A 17,920-nucleotide genomic window follows, 5' to 3' on the forward strand; every position below is an offset into this window, starting at 1 on the left:
ATTAGTTACGTGATCTACCCACCTAATCTTCAACATTCTTCTGTAGCACCACATTTCGAAAGCTTCTATTCTCTTCTTGTCCAAACTATTTATTGTCCATGTTTCACTTCCATACATGGCTACACTCCATACAAATACTTTCAGAAACGACATCCTGACACTTAAATCTATACTCGATGTTAACAAATTTCTCTTTTTCAGAAACGCTTTCCTTGCCATTGCCAGTCTACATTTTATATCCTCTCTACTTCGACCATCATCAGTTATTTTTCTCACCAAATAGCAAAACTCTTTTACTAGTTTAAGTGTCTTATTTCCTAATCTAATTCCCTCAGCATCACCCGATTTAATTCGACTACATTCCATTATCCTTGTTTTACTTTTGTTGATGTTCATCTTATATCCCCCTTTCAAGACACTGTCCATTCCATTCAACTGCTCTTCTAAGTCCTTTGCTGTCTCTTACAGAATTACAATGTCATCAGCGAACATCAAAGTTTTTATTTCTTCTCTGTGGATTTTTATACCTACTCCAAATTTTTCTTTTGTTTCCTTTACTGCTTGCTCAATATACAGATTGAATAACATCGGGGAGAGGCTTCAACCCTGTCTCACTCCCTTCCCAACCACTGCTTCCTTTTCATGCCCCTCGATTCTTATAACTGCCATCTGGTTTCTGTACAAACTGTAAATAACCTATCTCTCCCTGTATTTTACCCCTGCCATCTTTAGAATTTGAAAGAGAGTATTCCAGTCAACATTGTCAAAAGCTTTCTCTAAGTCTACAAATGCTAGAAACGTAGGTTTTGCCTTTCCTTAATCTTTCTTCTAAGATAAGTCGTAGGGTCGGTATTGCCTCACATGTTCCAACATTTCTACAGAATCCAAACTGATCTTGCCCTAGGTCGGCTTCTACCAGTTTTTCCATTCGTCTGTAAATAATTCGCGTTAGTATTTTGCAGCTGTGGCTTATTAAACTGATAGTTCGGTAATTTTCACATCTGTCAACACCTGCTTTCTTTGGGATTGGAATTATTATATTCCTCTTGAAGTCTGAGGGTATTTCGCCTGTCTTGTACATCTTGCTCACCAGATGGTAGAGTTTTGTCAGGACTGGCTCTTGTAGTGTTACCTTTTATTATCTTCTCCTCATTAGCTATTGAAACAACATCGCTTTGCTATGTAATTTTAATTTTCACCAAAAGCACATTCAACACATCACGGAAAAATACATGTCTTTCGTATCAAGACAAGAGAGAGAGACCTCCATTAGTTCTTAAAAACAAAAAAACTACGCAAAAGTAAAAAAAAAAGTGTGGCAGTATAGAAAATTTACATAGATACAGTATAGAAAATTTACATAGATACATACATATATGAGAAAATAAGAAATTTACATATTACAAAAAATATTTCTTAGCATAATGCACTTTGCATATCGGTCTTTGTATACCGTCTTTTTGGTGTGTATCTTCTTTAGGAGTCGTAACATGAATGTCTTTGAATTGCAGCGTATTATCGTTGCTTAGCACAGCGTTTGAATTCAGTTCACATGATTCGTGTTTACAATGGAATTAATTCGAACAGTAAATGTTTCTATTATATTGCTCCAATGTCTTTAAACGTAGTATCGGATTCTGAGTGTGTGTGTACTGCCTGGATCTCGTGCGTGTGACTTGAAGAAAATCCAAAGTTTGTTCAATGTGTCAACACGAAATTGTGATCTCCAGCAGTCAAATTTTGGTGGCGTTTACCGGGGTATAAATGGTCAATGAGGGCACAGGAAACACCTCACTGCCTACGACAGGTGATGAGCTTGTCTTTTACACCAACCTGAAGACCTGCCGGCTTCCACAACACCATACACTTCAAAGCATATTGACACTACGTAAATATTGCTTGACCAGTGTTCCATCACGTTGGTTTCTTCTTTGCATTTTCAGTTCCATTTATATGAATCATGTGCTACATGCACAAGTCCTTTGCAGCTCGTTAACATCTCCTTAAAATACATTTCTTGATATAGTAAGTACATATACAAATATTTACAATTAATCATTACATGAGATAGTTACATTGTCATATACTACATATACAGAATTAAATGAAAAATATAGTAAATTTTTTACGTTACATTCAATATCATTGTGCTGCCATGTGAATTACATTACATTCAGATTGAAATATACATTTTATTTGTTAGTTTTTTATTTCCCCGTTACACTTGCAACATTTGAAGATAATTGTGACAACTCGCTAGAATATTCAACTTAAAATTCATCTCGCACCCTGGAATAAAATTTACACATATTTCAAGCTTCAAGACAGCCCTCTGTAGGAGGATAGGTTCATGGGATCGTTGCTAACTACTTTATAAATACTAGTAAAGTCATACCCTACAGTGGACTACACAAAATAAAATATGATAAATAAAATTCATGTTAACTTAATATAACGTAAAAGTTCCTATACCTAATACCGTTTCTAAGTGTGGTGTCCCCACTATTGCTGTTTCTAAGAGTGGTACCCCTCTATTACCGTTTCTAAGAGTGGTGCCCCTCTAAATATCTTAGGATCCTACAGGTATGTATATCAGTGTGGTAAGTGTATATATATATATATAGTTCATGTCAATCATGTTCCTATAAAGTTTGTATAGTTCATCTCCTTCCTTTCATGAGTATCAAGCAATATAAATAAATGTTTTACTTAATAAATAAATAAATCTTCTTAGATAATTGCTGCTGCGTTCCATGCTGTATATCCATTCTGTATTTACCTTGTGGTACCTGTAAAATTCTATTCATAAATAAATATGTGTGTATGTCTCTCCATACTGTCAGATAATCATGAATTATATAATGTCAAATATTTCATCAACATGTATAAATTTTTCTAAGGAAGGGATGAGAGTATGAACCGCAACAGAGGACTGACGTTTTGTTTTCTCCTTATTCTCCTTTCTATTTAATGGTGCATTAGTTCAGTACAGTAGATGAGCTTTAATTATGTCATTAGATGACTGCTAAATATGTTCTCTTAAATAATTCTTCCAATCTGAAGTGTCCAAGCCTACATAACTCCAAAAATTTCATTACAAGTTCCCATTAGATTAGTGTTAAAGTGTTATAGATTTAAATCCTCTGGTATATTTCCAACAGTGGCTGCTGTAAATAATTCTTTCCACATAAATCTATTCTTTCACCTTTAGTTATAAGAATATATAAGACACCACATAAGTTATTATCTCAGGCATACCAATCTTTCAATAAATAATATTCTTTCCACTACTTTCATTCTGTATTCCATGAGTACATGTGATATAGCATTCAAATCTAGTTTCTCTCCTCTCAACATATTCACAGTTACTCATAACATTCTCACCTATCCATTATTCATTCTTCACAAAATAACATATAGGCTACTTATTCCTCAGCATTATATATATATTTTCCTCTTATTCATCACCACTTACTTTTTACTTCAACAATAATAATAATAATAATAATAATAATACCATTTTCTCATCTTATATACCATTTACCTCTCTCCATATTACTATTTGTCCTCTTATTAAACTAAAATTACATTCACTCATCTCATTCAGTCACTCACATCACTCATATCAACATTACTATTATCACATGCCTCCTAAAGAAAATAATTCTGTTTAATTCTCTGCCTCCTCTAATGTGTATATGCCTCCTCTAATGTGTATATGCCTCAGTAGCAACTCCTCTTATAACCAAATATCTTATTAGCTATTGGATGGTTCACATTGCTTTCTAGACTTACCTGCATTCATTAGATTGTAAGTATCTGTATAACTTAAATGTAGGCTCATCATAACTGTGTATCATATTAGTTATCTTCTCCTCAGTAGCTAACATTTTACTGTATGTATTTTTTCAAATGTCTGTGTGGATGTAGACCTCTGGGTTTATGTGTTAATGGATATTCTAATGAATAACAGCCAGGGTGTGGAATATTTGCAATTCGGTATGGTCCAGAGTATAAGATCTGCCATTTCCTGTTTAAATGTTTCAGTTTTTTTGGGTTTAGGATGTGTTCTTAGTAAAACTAACTCATCAACTTGAAATGTTTGGGCTTTCCTGACACCTCTGTCATATTTCTGCTTTCTTTGTCACATAATGTTGTGTAAGCTTGTCTTACCTTTTCTTCTAAACTAACATGATTTGTTGTTGCTGTAAATTTAGGTAGAGGGTCTGTCCATTCATTTCTTTCTGTTTTATCCATAATTAATTCAGTTGGTGTGTATCCAGTAGAACTGTGAGTTAAATTGTTCACTATTTGTTCAAATGGTGCTAGATATTCTACCCATTTTGTGTGCTTCACTGGTGTGTGTGTTCTCATAAACTGTCCAAATTCTCGAAATGTTCTTTCTACTGGGTTTCCTGCTGCGTGAAATCTTGAAATTAAAATATGTTTAACATTCTGTTCTTCAATAAATGTCTTCCATTTTAAACTGGTAAAATATGCTGCATTATCCGTGATCATAACTTCAGGTTTTCCTATTCTTACAAAATAATCTGTTAATAGACGTCTGGTAATAGCAGTGGTAGAAACTGAACGTAAAGCATATAATTTTAAATACTTTGTGAAAACATCTAACACAGCAAGGATGTATTTCATTCCTCCACGTGCTTGTGGATAGGGTCCTGCAATATCTAAAGAAATTAGCTGTAATGGCCTCTTAGGTGTGATTGGGTGCAATTCATTCATGCTTGTGCGATTAGAATATTTGGCTTTCTGACATATGATGCATTTCCTAATATTACTCAATACTCTTCGCCTTAAATTTGGAAAATAGCAATATTGTATAATCTTATCTGTACATTTGGTTACACCATAGTGTCCCCAAGTTCTGTGTGTAAATAAAATAAAATCATCAACATGAGCTTCAGGTAAGCAAATACACCAATGCTGTGATTCAGGGTTTCGTGGGTGGAATAATACTTCTTTGTGTAACGTGTAATATTTTTCAAGATGTGGGTCTGTTCCTGCACGTAATTTATTCTTTATCTGGATCCACCTGGGATCATTGTCCTGCAATATGGCTAACTTCCTGCACATGTTTTTGTAGTAAGGTGCAAATGTACCGTCATACATGAGTAAAATTTTGAAATCTGATGTTTGTTCTGTCACATCTGAAAATTCTTGTAGGCCTTGTGGCAAACGAGATAGAGCATCGGCTATAATGTTGGATTCTCCTTTTATGTATATAATATCAATATCTGCTTGTGTCTGTATGTGTGGATGGATATGTGCGTGTGTGCGAGTGTATACCTGTCCTTTTTTCCCCCTAAGGTAAGTCTTTCCGCTCCCGGGATTGGAATGACTCCTTACCCTCTCCTTTAAAACCCACTTCCTTTCGTCTTCCCCTCTCCTTCCCTCTTTCCTGATGAGGCAACAATTTGTTGCGAAAGCTTGAATTTTGTGTGTATGTTTGTGTTTGTTTGTGTGTCTATCGACCTGCCAGCGTTTTTGTTCGGTAAGTCACCTCATCTTTGTTTTTATATATAATTTTTCCCACGTGGAATGTTTCCTTCCATTATATTGATATTCTTGTAGTGATGCACACCAGCGTGCAAGACGTGAATGTAATAACTTGCATGATAGCAGGAAAGAAAGAGCTTGATGATCAGTATAAAGCTTAGTACGTTTTCCCCATAGAAAGTAGCGAAACTTGCGAAATGCTCATACTATGGCAAGTGTTTCGCGCTCGGTCACTGAATATGACTTTTCGCATTCAGTGAGCGTGCGGCTAGCAAAATTTATAGGTTTGATGACTATTTGTTCATTTTCTACATGAATTTGGAATAAAAATGCTCCGAGCCCATAGGAACTTGCATCTGTTACTAGGCAAAAGTCTGACGTCATGTCAGGATGACATAACAACGGTGCATTAACTAAAGCATTCTTAATCGCTTCAAAATCTGTCTGACAGAACTCTGTCCATTTCCAAATATTATTTCTTTTGAGTAAAGATAGAAGATGTGGACTGTTAAGAAGGTGGTAGGGTACAAATTTCCTGAAGAATGAAGATAGACCAAGAAAGGCTTTGAGTTGTTTACGATTCTGTGGGGATGGAAAATTCTTTATTGCATCAATTTTTCTTGAGTCTGGATAAATGCCTTCAGTTGATATGATGTGACCAAGGAATTTGATTTCTCTCCTCCCTAATTTCGTCTTTGATAAATTGATAGTGACACCTGCGTCAGAAAATTTAGTCAGAAGTTGCTTCAAAAGATTTACATGTTCTTCCCAAGTAGTGGTTGCAATGACAATGTCGTCAACATAAACTGTGATTTGCGAGAACAATTGTGGTCCAAGAACAGCATCTAAGGCTTCAATAAATACTCCAGCACTCACTCGTAGACCAAAGGGCAGAACACAAAATTGATAACTACGTCCCTCACATAGAAATGCAGTGTATTTACGACTGTTTTTATGGAGGTTCACCTGGCAAAATGATGAGCGGAGGTCGATATTGGTTAAATACTGTACATTATGAAATTTTAGAAGTTGTTCTTCCAAATTAATAGGTCGTGTCTTGATTGGAATTATAACTTTGTTAATTTCTCGTGCGTCCAGCACTAACCTTACACTACCATCCTCTTTATTAACTGCTAGTATCAGACTGCAATATGGTGAATGTGACCTTTCAATGATACACCAAGCTTGCATTTTTTCAATCTCTTTCAAAACTGCGGGTTTCTTTGACCAAGGAATATTATAATATGTTCTACAGTATGTTTTGTGTGGTTTAACATCCATCTCATAAGTATAGCCTCTAATAATTCCAGGTTTTTCCACAAATTCCTCAGCAAATTGCTGCAAAACTTCAAGTAATTCAAGTTGTTGTTCCTTCGTCAGATATTCAGATTCTGTGCATTTCTCATATAAATCATTAGGTTTAATTCCCTGAGATACAGCTTCATTAAAAGTTAAATCACATATGTTTATTGCTGGTGGAGACACAAAATGTAACTGTTCAAATTTACCTTGTTTACTGTTTAAGTTTTTACCCTGTGTTAACTCTATTGTCAGTTGTTGTTGGTTTACGGTTAAATGACATTTCCCTTTTCCTAAATCTATGATTGCTTGATATTCATTCAAAAAGTCAATTCCTAATATGCAATGCATAACTAATTTGTCTACTACCAGAAAACTGTAATTGAGTGGTATATTTGAAAATGTGAAGTTAATTAGCACTTGAAATTTCACATTCTTTGATTTGTTACCGGTGGCACTTATAATGTGACAATTCTGGACTGGCAATGTTTGTATGTTCATTATTTGTTTGAGTTCATTATATAAGGACATTGAAATGACACTTGCTGCTGCTCCTGTATCTAACATTACTTCCACTTCATAACTACCAATGATAACTCGTGTTATAGCCTGAATAATCTTCTTTGTTTTACTGGTACTATTAAAATCTACATCCTGATATAATTCCTTTTCTATTTTCTTACTGTCATCATATCGGAGAAAACAAATCGTCGGTTCTGTTGCGCTCTGCTCCCTATTGACCGTAACTCGAGCGCTTAGCTCGGTCGTCGTTCGTTTTCTGGCAAATTTGGTTGTTGCTGTGGGTTGGGTTCATTGCCCAACTCAATAATATTTGCATTTCTGTCGCGCGTCACCCAAGTATCAGCTGTTTGGTTGTTGACATTACTCCGCGTCGCATCGGGTGTTCCGTTAGGTACAAATTGAGGGTTGCTGTATTGCGTGTGTCGTGGCGGTTGTCCATTGTGATTTCCCCATACATTATTTCGCCCATGACTGTAACTGGTATTGTCATTACTGTTATTCCTGCAATACATGTTTGGATGTTGTTGGATGTTGTTTCTCTGAAAATATCCTGGATGGTACGTGTTATCCTCTCCTCTTTGATCTCTATAATTTCGGTTCCTTCTTCTGTTGTTGTTATTTTGAATATAACTGTTATTGTTCTGATTGTAATTACTGTTCGGATAACCATTATAGTAATAATTACTGTTTCCTTGCCAATGTTGTGAGTTGTTTCTCCTAATATTGAATGGATTTGTCCCACTGTAGTGTGAATTGTTTCTTTGAGTGTTTTGTTGTGGTGTCGGAGGCGGATTCCAATAGCCTCTGTCATTTCTGTTGTGCGTGTGCGAATTGCTTGGATGGATTGGATACAATTGATTGAAATTCCTGATCTCATCTCTGTAAACAACATCTATCTCATCAACATAACTGAAAAAATTCTTTATGTTGTCCTCGGACACTCCTATTAATTTATCATGGTAAGGAAATGGTAAGTGGCTTTTAAGTGTTCTAATTACATCTGGTAAATCTGCTGGTTTTGTCCAATATAATGTTTTGTCTAGGTAGCGTTCAAAGTATTGTCGTAAAGTCTCTTTCTTCGGGTTGTAAATTTCTGGATTGTATACTTCTCGTTTTAAACTTTGCTGTTCTGTGATCGACCAGAATTCCTCAAGAAATGCTTGTTCAAACTGTTCAAATGTTAAACATCGTCTTTTAATTGCTGCTCCCCACTTAGCTGCTCTTCCACGTAACAAATTTGTAACATATCGAATTTTATCGGCTCCTAACCAATGTCTCGGGAAAATACCATCAAAAGAGCGGATGAAAACAATTGGATGCACTTTGTCTTTCTCATCACATGAAAATGTCTGAAAGTATCCATGTCGTACTAATGTTTCATCAGCTACTCCTGATGGTATTATGGGTCCTGTATTTTGTGTCAAACTGTGCATAGTATGTGGTGATGTCTGATAGTAATTTTGATCTTGTGGTAGCATTGAAAATGGTTCATTGGGATTTGTGTCACTCATTGGTAATTCTATTTTCGACTGTGTACTGGGTCTAGCATTATTATGATTCTCATTTATGTTTTGGTTGTCTGTTATGGGTTTTGGTATCACTGACGAACTTGGTATTACATTCTCTTTAAGTTTACGTACCTCTTTCTGAATATTATCTGTTTCTCCCTTTACTTGTTCCTTTGTCTTATCAAAAATGATCTGTGTCATTGTCTCAAACTTCTCATCTAAATAATCATCACATAATTTGCATTCATGTACAAGTTTTTCTGCTAGAGTTGTGTCATTCTTTAAAGATGCTACATCTGCTCTGTCTTCAAGCTTTTCTAACTTTTCCTGTAAGGATTTCTGCTCCAATGTTACATCATTTAATCTGTCTGAAAGGTCTGTAATCGTCAGGTCTAAGCGTTCTTGGTTTGTTTTTACGGAATTGTGTGACTGTCGTAATTCGTTAACTTGGGTACTGGTTTTCTGTTGTTCAAAAACTACTGTTAACAATTTCTCATTACATTGTTGTAAGTCAGTTTTTGTCTCTTCACTGAATTCCACAAATACCTTTTCTTGTCTCGTAACCTTGTCTGATAAGTCAGTAAATTTCCTTCCAAGACTACTGGTGGTTTCTGTCAAGTCGGCAATTTGTCTTGATTGTTTTTCAAAATTTTGTTTTATGTCCCGTGTCAGTTCATCGAATTTAGTGTCAAATTTCCCAATGTCACGTTTTAAATTTTCATTTTTCTCGTCTAAAGCGTCAAATCTTTTGTCAAATTTTCTGTTTTGGTCACCAAGTAACTTCAGAATCTGGCTGAGCATGTCAGAGTCCTGTGTCTTAGTTTCGTCATTTTTTCGTGTCTGATTGATGTCTGGTTCTGAAGTTGACGTTGTCAGTGTCACGTTTTGTCGCGTAGTACTCACTCTCCATTCGCCTGTATATCTGTTTAAATATAGGGGTTGTTGTCTTAATCGATCCGGTAAAATTATGTCTGGAACATCCTCCCTATTAAGTTCAATATTCATTTGACTGTCGGACATGTTTTGCAATGTGTCACTTTCACTAAGCTCGTCCGCGGAAACAATTTCTACGCGTCTAGCGTCCATCTTGCGATTTTCATAATTAATTGCAAATAAAATTTTCCAATGGTAAAAAAAAAATAAAAATTTAAATATATGTTGAAATCTGAAATTTCTCTTATGGAAATGGATATTTCTATATGATTTCTAATTAGAAATTGAATTATTAAACTGGTACTGAAATTTCCCTCTCACAAATAAATGACTGTGAATATGCTCTACACTTACCATTTCCAATAATAGTAGTAAATCAATTTTAACTACAATTTGAAAAAATAATTTCGAAATAAATGGATCGGAATAAAGGAAGTACAGATGGCTGTTTGAAACTGGAAAAAAATGTAAATTTCTGTACTCACCAAGTTTTTTCAGTCTTATGTTGCAAATGTAGCGTCAACTATACAGTTTTCAATCCAAAATTTTTCTTTCGCGTCCGTGCAAATTATTTTATGGAACGTTATCCTTTCCCTTTTTTTTTTTTTTTTTTTTTTTTTTTACCAAATTAATTTTCTCAGCATGAAAATGAAAATTAACACACATTAATAACAGGGAAAACAATATTGTTGTAAATTTCATGCACGTAACATTACAATTGAAATGAATGAGACTTAGTCCAAATTCATTTTCTGATGCTGTTAAGTGGTTAAAATTAGATAAAATGTCCAAAATTTATAATAACTGCACTTGTATCAATCCAAACTGCACTTGTATCAAATCCGAAGATTGCAAGTCCTGTCACCAGGACGCCAATTGTAGTGTTACCTTTTATTATCTTCTCCTCATTAGCTATTGAAACAACATCGCTTTGCTATGTAATTTTAATTTTCACCAAAAGCACATTCAACACATCACGGAAAAATACACGTCTTTCGTATCAAGACAAGAGAGAGAGACCTCCATTAGTTCTTAAAAACAAAAAAACTACGCAAAAGTAAAAAAAAAAAAAAATTATTTATAAAATTGGTCGCTGGCGCAGCGCTCTTCTGCGTGCGCGATCGTAAATTATAACTTTGCGGAAGTCAAAGTACCATTACACTCTCTCATGGCCGTCAGTAGTTCTAATGGAATGTTGTCTACTACCGGGGCCTTGTTTCGACTCAGGTCTTTCAGGGCTCTGTCAAACTCTTCACGCAGTATCGTATCTCTCATTTCATCTTCATCTACATCCTGTTCCATTTCCATAATATTGTCCTCAAGTACATCGTCCTTGTGTAGACCCTCTATATACTCCTTCCACCTTTCTGCTTTCCCCTCTTTGCTTAGAACTGGTATTCATACAAGTGGTTCTCTTTTCTCCAAAGGTCTCTCTAACTTTCCTGTAGGCAGTATCTATATTACCCCTAGTGAGGTAAGCCTCTACATCCTTACATTTGCTTAGCCATTTCGCACTTCCTGTCGATCTCATTATTGAGACGTTTGTATTCGTTTTTGCCTGCTTCATTTACTGCATTTTTATATTTTCTCCTTTCATCAATTAAATTCAATATTTCTTCTGTTACCCAAGGATTTCTACTAGCCGTCGTCTTTTTACGTACTTGATCCTCTGCTGCCTTCACTACTTCATCCCTCAGAGCTACCCATTCGTCTTCTACTGAATTTCTTTCCCCCATTCCTGTCAATTGTTCCCTTATGCTGTCCCTGAAACTCTGTACAACCTCTGGTTTAGTCAGTTTATCCAGGTCCCATCTCCTTAAATTCCCACCTTTTTGCAATTTCTTCAGTTTTAATCTACAGTTCATAACCAATAGATTGTGGTCAGAGTCCACATCTGCCCCTGGAAATGTCTTACAATTTAAAACCTGGTTCCTAAATCTCTGTCTTACCATTACATAATCTATATGATACCTTTTAGGATCTCCAGGATTCTTCCATGTATACAACCTTCTTTTATGATTCTTGAACCAAGTGTTAGCTATGATTAAGTTATGCTCTGTGCAAAATTCTACCAGACGGCTTCCTCTTTCATTTCTTTGCCCCAATCCATATTCACCTACTATGTTTCCTTCTCTCCCTTTTCCTACTGTCAAATTCCAGACACCCATGACTATTAAATTTTCGTCTTCCTTCACTACCTGAATAATTTCTTTTATCTCATCATATATTTCTTCAATTTCTTTGGCATCTGCAGAGCTAGTTGGCGTATAAACTTATACTACTGTAGTAGGCATGGGCTTTGTGTCTATCTTGGCCACTATAATACGTTCACTATGCTGTGTGTAGTAGCTTACCCGCACTCCTATTTTTTTATTCATTATTAAACCTACTCCTGCATTACCCCTATTTGATTTTATATTTACAACCCTGTATTCACCTGACCAGAAGTCTTGTTCCACCTGTCACCGAACTTCACTAATTCCCACTATATCTAAATTTAACCTATCCACTTCCCTTTTTAAATTTTCTAACCTACCTGCTCCATTAACGGATCTGACATTCCACGCTCCGATCCGTAGAACGCCAGTTTTCTTTCTCCTGATAACAACATCCTCCTGAGTAGTCTCTGCCGGAGATCCAAATGGGGGCTATTTTACCTCCGGAATATTTGACCCAAGAGGACGCCATCATCATTTAATCATACAGTAAAGCTGCATGCCCTCAGGAAAAATTACGGCTGTAGTTTTCCCTTGCTCTCAGCTGTTCGCAGTACCTGCACAGCACGGCATAGTGAACGCATTATTGTGGCTGAGATAGACACGAAGCCGACACCTACTACAGTAGTACAAGTTTATATGCCAACTAGCTCTGCAGATGATGAAGAAATTGATGAAATGTGTGATGAGATAAAAGAAATTATTCAGGTAGTGAAGGGAGACGAAAATTTAATAGTCATGGATGACTGGAATTCGAGTGTAGCAAAAGGGAGAGAAGGTAACATAGTAGGTGAATATGGACTGGAGGTTAGAAATGAAAGGAAGCTGGCCGGTAGAATTTTGCACAGAGTATAACTCAATCATAGCTAACACTTGGTTCAAGAATCATAAAAGAAGGTTGTATACATGGAAGAATCCTGGGGATACTAGAAGGTATCAGATAGACTATATAATGGTAAGAGAGAGATTTAGGAAACAGGTTTTAACTTGTAAGACATTTCCAGGGGCAGATATGGACTCTGACCACAATCTATTGTTTATGAACTGTAGATTAAAACTGAAGAAACTGCAAAACGGTGTCAATTTAAGGAGATGTGACCTGGATAAACTGACTAAACCACAGTTTCATGGAGAGCATAAGGGAACAATTGACAGGAATGTGGGAAAGAAATACAGTAGAAGAAGAATGGGTAGTTTTGAGGGATGGAATAGTGAAGGCAGCAGAGGATCAAGTAGGTAAAAAATCGAGGGCTTGTACAAATCCTTGGGTAACAGAAGAAATATTGAATTTAATTGATGAAAGGAGAAAATAAAAAAATGCATTAAATGAAGCAGGCAAAAAGGAATACAAATGCCTCAAAAATGAGATCAGCAGGAAGTGCAAAATGGCTAAGCAGTGATGGCTAGAGGACAAATGTAAGGATGTAGAGGCTTCTCTCACTAGGGGTAAGATAGATACTACCTACAGGAAAATTAAAGAGACCTTTGGAGAAAAGAGAACCACTTGTATGAATATCAAGAGCTCAGATGGAAACCCAGTTCTAAGCAAAGAAGGGCAAGCAGAAAGGTGGAAGGAGTATATAGAGGGTCTATACAGGGGCGATGCACTTGAGGACAATATTATGGAAATGGAAGAGGATGTAGATGAAGATGAAATAGGAGATATGATACTGCGTGAAGAGTTTGACAGAGCACTGAAAGACTTGAGTCGAAACAAGGCCCCCGGAGTAGACATCATTCCATTGGAACTACTGACGGTCTTGGGAGAGCCAGTCCTGACAAAACTCTACCATCTGGTGAGCAATGTATGAGACAGGTGAAATACCCTCAGACTTCAAGAAGAATATAATAATTCCAATCCCAAAGAAAGCAGGTGTTGACAGATGTGAAAATTACCAAACTATCAGTTTAATAAGCCACAGCTGCAAAATACTAACGTGAGTTCTTTACAGAAGAATGCAAAAACTAGTAGTTAAGCCGGCCTCGGAAGATCTGATTGGATTCCGTAGAAATGTTGGAACACGTGAGGCAAAACTGACTCTATGACTCATCTTAGAAGCTAGATTAAGGAAAGGCAAACCTACGTTTCTAGCATTTGTAGACTTAGAGAAAGCTTTTGACAATGTTGACTGGAATACTCTCTTTGAAATTCTGATGGTCGCAGGGGGAAAATACAGGGCGCGAAAGGCTATTTACAATTTGTACAGAAACCAGATGGCAGTTACAAGAGTAGAGGGGCACGAAAGGGAAGCAGTGGTTGGGAAGGGAGTGAGACAGGGTTGTAGCCTCTCCCCGATGTTATTCAATCTGTACATTGAGCAAGCAGTGAAGGAAACAAAAGAAAAATTTGGAGTAGGTATTAAAATCCATGGAGAAGAAATACAAACTTTGAGGTTCGCCAATGACAGTATAATTCTGTCAGAAACAGCAAAGGACTTGGAAGAACAGTTGAACGGAATGGACAGTGTCTTGAAAGGAGGATATAAGATGAACATCAACAAAAGCAAAATGAGGATAATGGAATGTAGTCGAATTAAGTCAGGTGATGCTGAGGGAATTAGATTAGGAAATGAGACACTTAAAGTAGTAAAGGTGTTTTGTTATTTGGGGAGAAAAAACTGATGATGGTCGAAGTAGAGAGGATATAAAATGTAGACTGGCAGTGGCAAGGAATGCATCTCTGAAGAAGAGAAATTTGTTAACATTGAATGCACAGACAGTGCCCGAACTCTTACGGGAATTGGCAACGTGCCGCAAGTAATGAATATAATGGGCGGGGGCACTACGAATATAGTGTGGGACAATACGTTGAGAATGTGGGTGTCGTGGGAGGAGTGCCAGAGATAAAACCCTGCAGTCGCGCTATCCTCTGTGTCCTCGGTGGCTCAGATGGATAGAGCGTCTGCCATGTAAGCAGGAGATCCTGGGTTCGAGTCCCGGTCGGGGCACACAGTTTCATCTGTGCCAGTTGACATATGTCAACGCCTGTAAGCAGCTGAGGGTGTTCATTTCATTGTAATAAAATAGTAGCATTTAGGTTTTGAAACCACATATTGCACTGAGTGCATTTGTCACTATATTTAGGTTCTGCATCAAGTGCCTCCTCATTATAAACTTCAGTAAATATTGTAGATGTTGGTTCTGTAAAACTTTGTGCAACTTCTTCCACTTTTCTTTCTACATACTGTTGTGTTCTTGTGCTTCTTATCTTACCTCGCCATTTAAAAGGGGACCTATTAGAGGCTAAATAAGATATGCTAACATTCAACACATCAACTACTTCACACTCAGGAATATAAACATCTGCATTGTCTTCCTCAGATCACATTCCAGGGATGATGATTATTCAGGTAGCCTACAACAAGAAGTTCAGTGAAATTTCTTTTGTAGTGAGTATAACCATTCCTGCACAACGGGTGTGATGGTAACACAGTTAGTTCAGGACCGAGGTATTTCTGCAACACCGCTGACAGATTTCCAACAATTGGGAAGCGTTTTCACTCTCTCAAACACTATCTTCTTGTCTTTCTTCATCTTCCGCACACATCATTCTTTCATTCCTGTATTCCCTCTCTGACATCGTATCTGACAAAAAGTTCAAACAAAAAAACAAAACTCTGTGCAGAACAATTCATGTGCAAGTTCTCATTCGTTTGTTATAAGTGGAAGAAAGATGGAAACAGTACTGTCAATATGCATGTTCTACATTAGAAATTCAATGATGTGAAATATGCAGAATGTTGAAAAATTTCTGACACTTTACACAGAAAAAAATATTGCCCACTTTGATTGCAGTAACTACTAAGACATTAAGCAAAGAATATGTTGCAGTTTTTATGAGTTTAAAATGAAAATAGTTTATTTATTAACACAGGTGATACAGAGGTCTGACGTACATTTTTTCCACAGAAATTCACGATTGAGTTATTGTGGCTTGTATAATTTGACATGAAATTGCCCTGCCTGACATTCTCTTACATACCTTAAATAAAAGTGACACGCACGAAATCTTTAGCGATACTTAACAAATAACTGTTAACTTTCTGTCCACAGAAATGGAATCGCCAACACTCGCCTGCAACCCGCCAGACGACGTACTGTTTTGCGTCTTTGCCTATCTGCCCATCCCAGAGTTGGTCCGATGTGCTACTGTGTGCAAGCAGTGGTACAAAATTGTGACAGGATTCACCCACCTGTGGAAAGGGAAAAGGTACGTCAGCAATAGAAGTCCGAGAGAATCTGCCGAGACGTGCGCCGTATTGTCCATCGTACCGCTGTTGCAGGAAATCGAAATCAAGGTGGCCAAAATGTTTGAGGTGAAAATTTACTACCCGCAGTTGTTTCTGTCAGTGACAAACATGTCTGACATACGAGCTGTGCAGGACTGTCAGAGACTAGGGTCTACGCACGTGACAACTGATCTCAGCATAGCAGATATCGTCTTCTCTTCTCGTTCGCCTATCTGTTTTACGGCGCTCCGGACGCTGAAGATCGTCAGAGGGAACCCGACACTGACACTCTTCAAGCCGGGCACTAGGGCGGAATGTGCCATCATCTCTGCCCTGGAGCTGTGCCCATTTCTCACAGAGCTGAGCCTCGACGTAGAGTCCCTGTCGGCGAACTACTTGGACTCTCTGGAAGGGCTCGGCCGGCTGGAGGTTCTGAGAATCCACTGCCGCAGTCTGAACGACCTGACATTCCTACGGCACTGCTCGGATAAACTGGAGGAACTGGAACTGGAAAGTTGCGACGACTTGCCGTCGGCTGCGTACGCGGAGCTCCGCCACCTAGGGAAACTGCAGATGTTGCGGCTGTGAGACTGCCGTGTGGGGGGAGCGGATATGGAGGTGGCCGCGGCAGGTCTGAGGTCTCTCGAGAAGCTGCAGTTGGACCGTTGCGGAATGCTCTCGGACCTGTCCTTCTTGCGGTTCTGCAGCCAGCTGCGGGAGCTCCGCGTCGAGGCCGAGGACGTGGTGCTGACCGGTCTGAAGCACCTGCCCACCGGACTCCGCTCGCTCTGCCTCGTCAACAACGCTCTGACCGGTGACGAACTCTCCGAGGTGCTCCCGTTCCTGCGGCTGCTCGAGGAACTGAACCTCTGCAACACGGAGCTGGTCCAACTGGGCTTCCTCCGCTACTGTCGCAGACTGCGCCGCCTCTGCCTCAAGAACTCTACCTGGCCCGACACGTCGGAACTGTCGAGCCCGTGCAATCTGACGCGGCTCGAGACGTTGGTCCGAGAAGGTGCGGGGACGATGTGGACGTACTCTCCGGAACGGTGTCGTCACTGCCGCGACTGGACACTCTGTCGCTGGCCTACGTACAGGACGCCGCCGGGAGGTCCCTCAGCCAGTGGTCGCAACGTTGCGCTTTGTTGCTTTTCTGAGTTTACGGGTTGGAGGTGGATGCCCGTTGGGAACTTGAACACCTGAATAATTTGAACCTTTCTCCTTGTATGTCACCACTTAGTGTGCAACTTTACCAGTGAAGTCATCCGATTGAGTATGCCCCAAGTAAAAATCTATTGCTCGGATTGCTTTGTATAAACTTCTGTTACACGAGCTTTTCTAAGCAGAGGTGTCAACACCTGTATAGATTGATGTATATTTATTTGCCACGTATGTTCATTTGCTCAATAAATGTTTCCCTGTGTAGTAGTGTGTGTGCACCTTTTTCTATCTTACTGGCAGATTAAAACTGTGTGCCATGTCAGGATACAAACTCGAACCTCACTTTTTGTGAGTTCTCCAGTCACGTTCCAGAATATCCCACACAACTTCACTTCTGCCACTACCACTTCTCCTACCATCCAAAGTTAAAAAGGACTTCCCTGCATACTTTACTGGCCTAGCACACCTAAGAAAAAAGATGTCGAGGGAAACCATTTACAAAAAGAACCTCTGAACTGCTGAGTGAACACTTAAC

At 38.2% G+C, this 17,920-nt stretch overlaps 1 protein-coding gene and 1 non-coding gene across 2 annotated transcripts; both read left to right on the forward strand.

Annotated features, from left to right (window-relative positions):
- Positions 1–1,772: 1,772 nt before the first annotated feature.
- LOC124720104 lies at positions 1,773–17,649 on the forward strand. The gene is made up of 2 exons (XM_047245399.1): positions 1,773–1,807; positions 16,049–17,649. The coding sequence occupies exon 2, from the start codon at positions 16,051–16,053 to the stop codon at positions 16,810–16,812; it is 762 nt and encodes a 253-aa protein (XP_047101355.1). The 5' UTR covers positions 1,773–1,807; positions 16,049–16,050; the 3' UTR covers positions 16,813–17,649.
- Positions 14,870–14,943, forward strand: Trnat-ugu. Its single transcript has one exon. It is a non-coding gene; the product is annotated as a tRNA-Thr (tRNA).
- Positions 17,650–17,920: the final 271 nt, after the last annotated feature.

Source organism: Schistocerca piceifrons, chromosome 11, assembly GCF_021461385.2.
Source record: "Schistocerca piceifrons isolate TAMUIC-IGC-003096 chromosome 11, iqSchPice1.1, whole genome shotgun sequence".
NCBI classification, from domain to species: Eukaryota; Metazoa; Arthropoda; class Insecta; order Orthoptera; family Acrididae; genus Schistocerca; species Schistocerca piceifrons.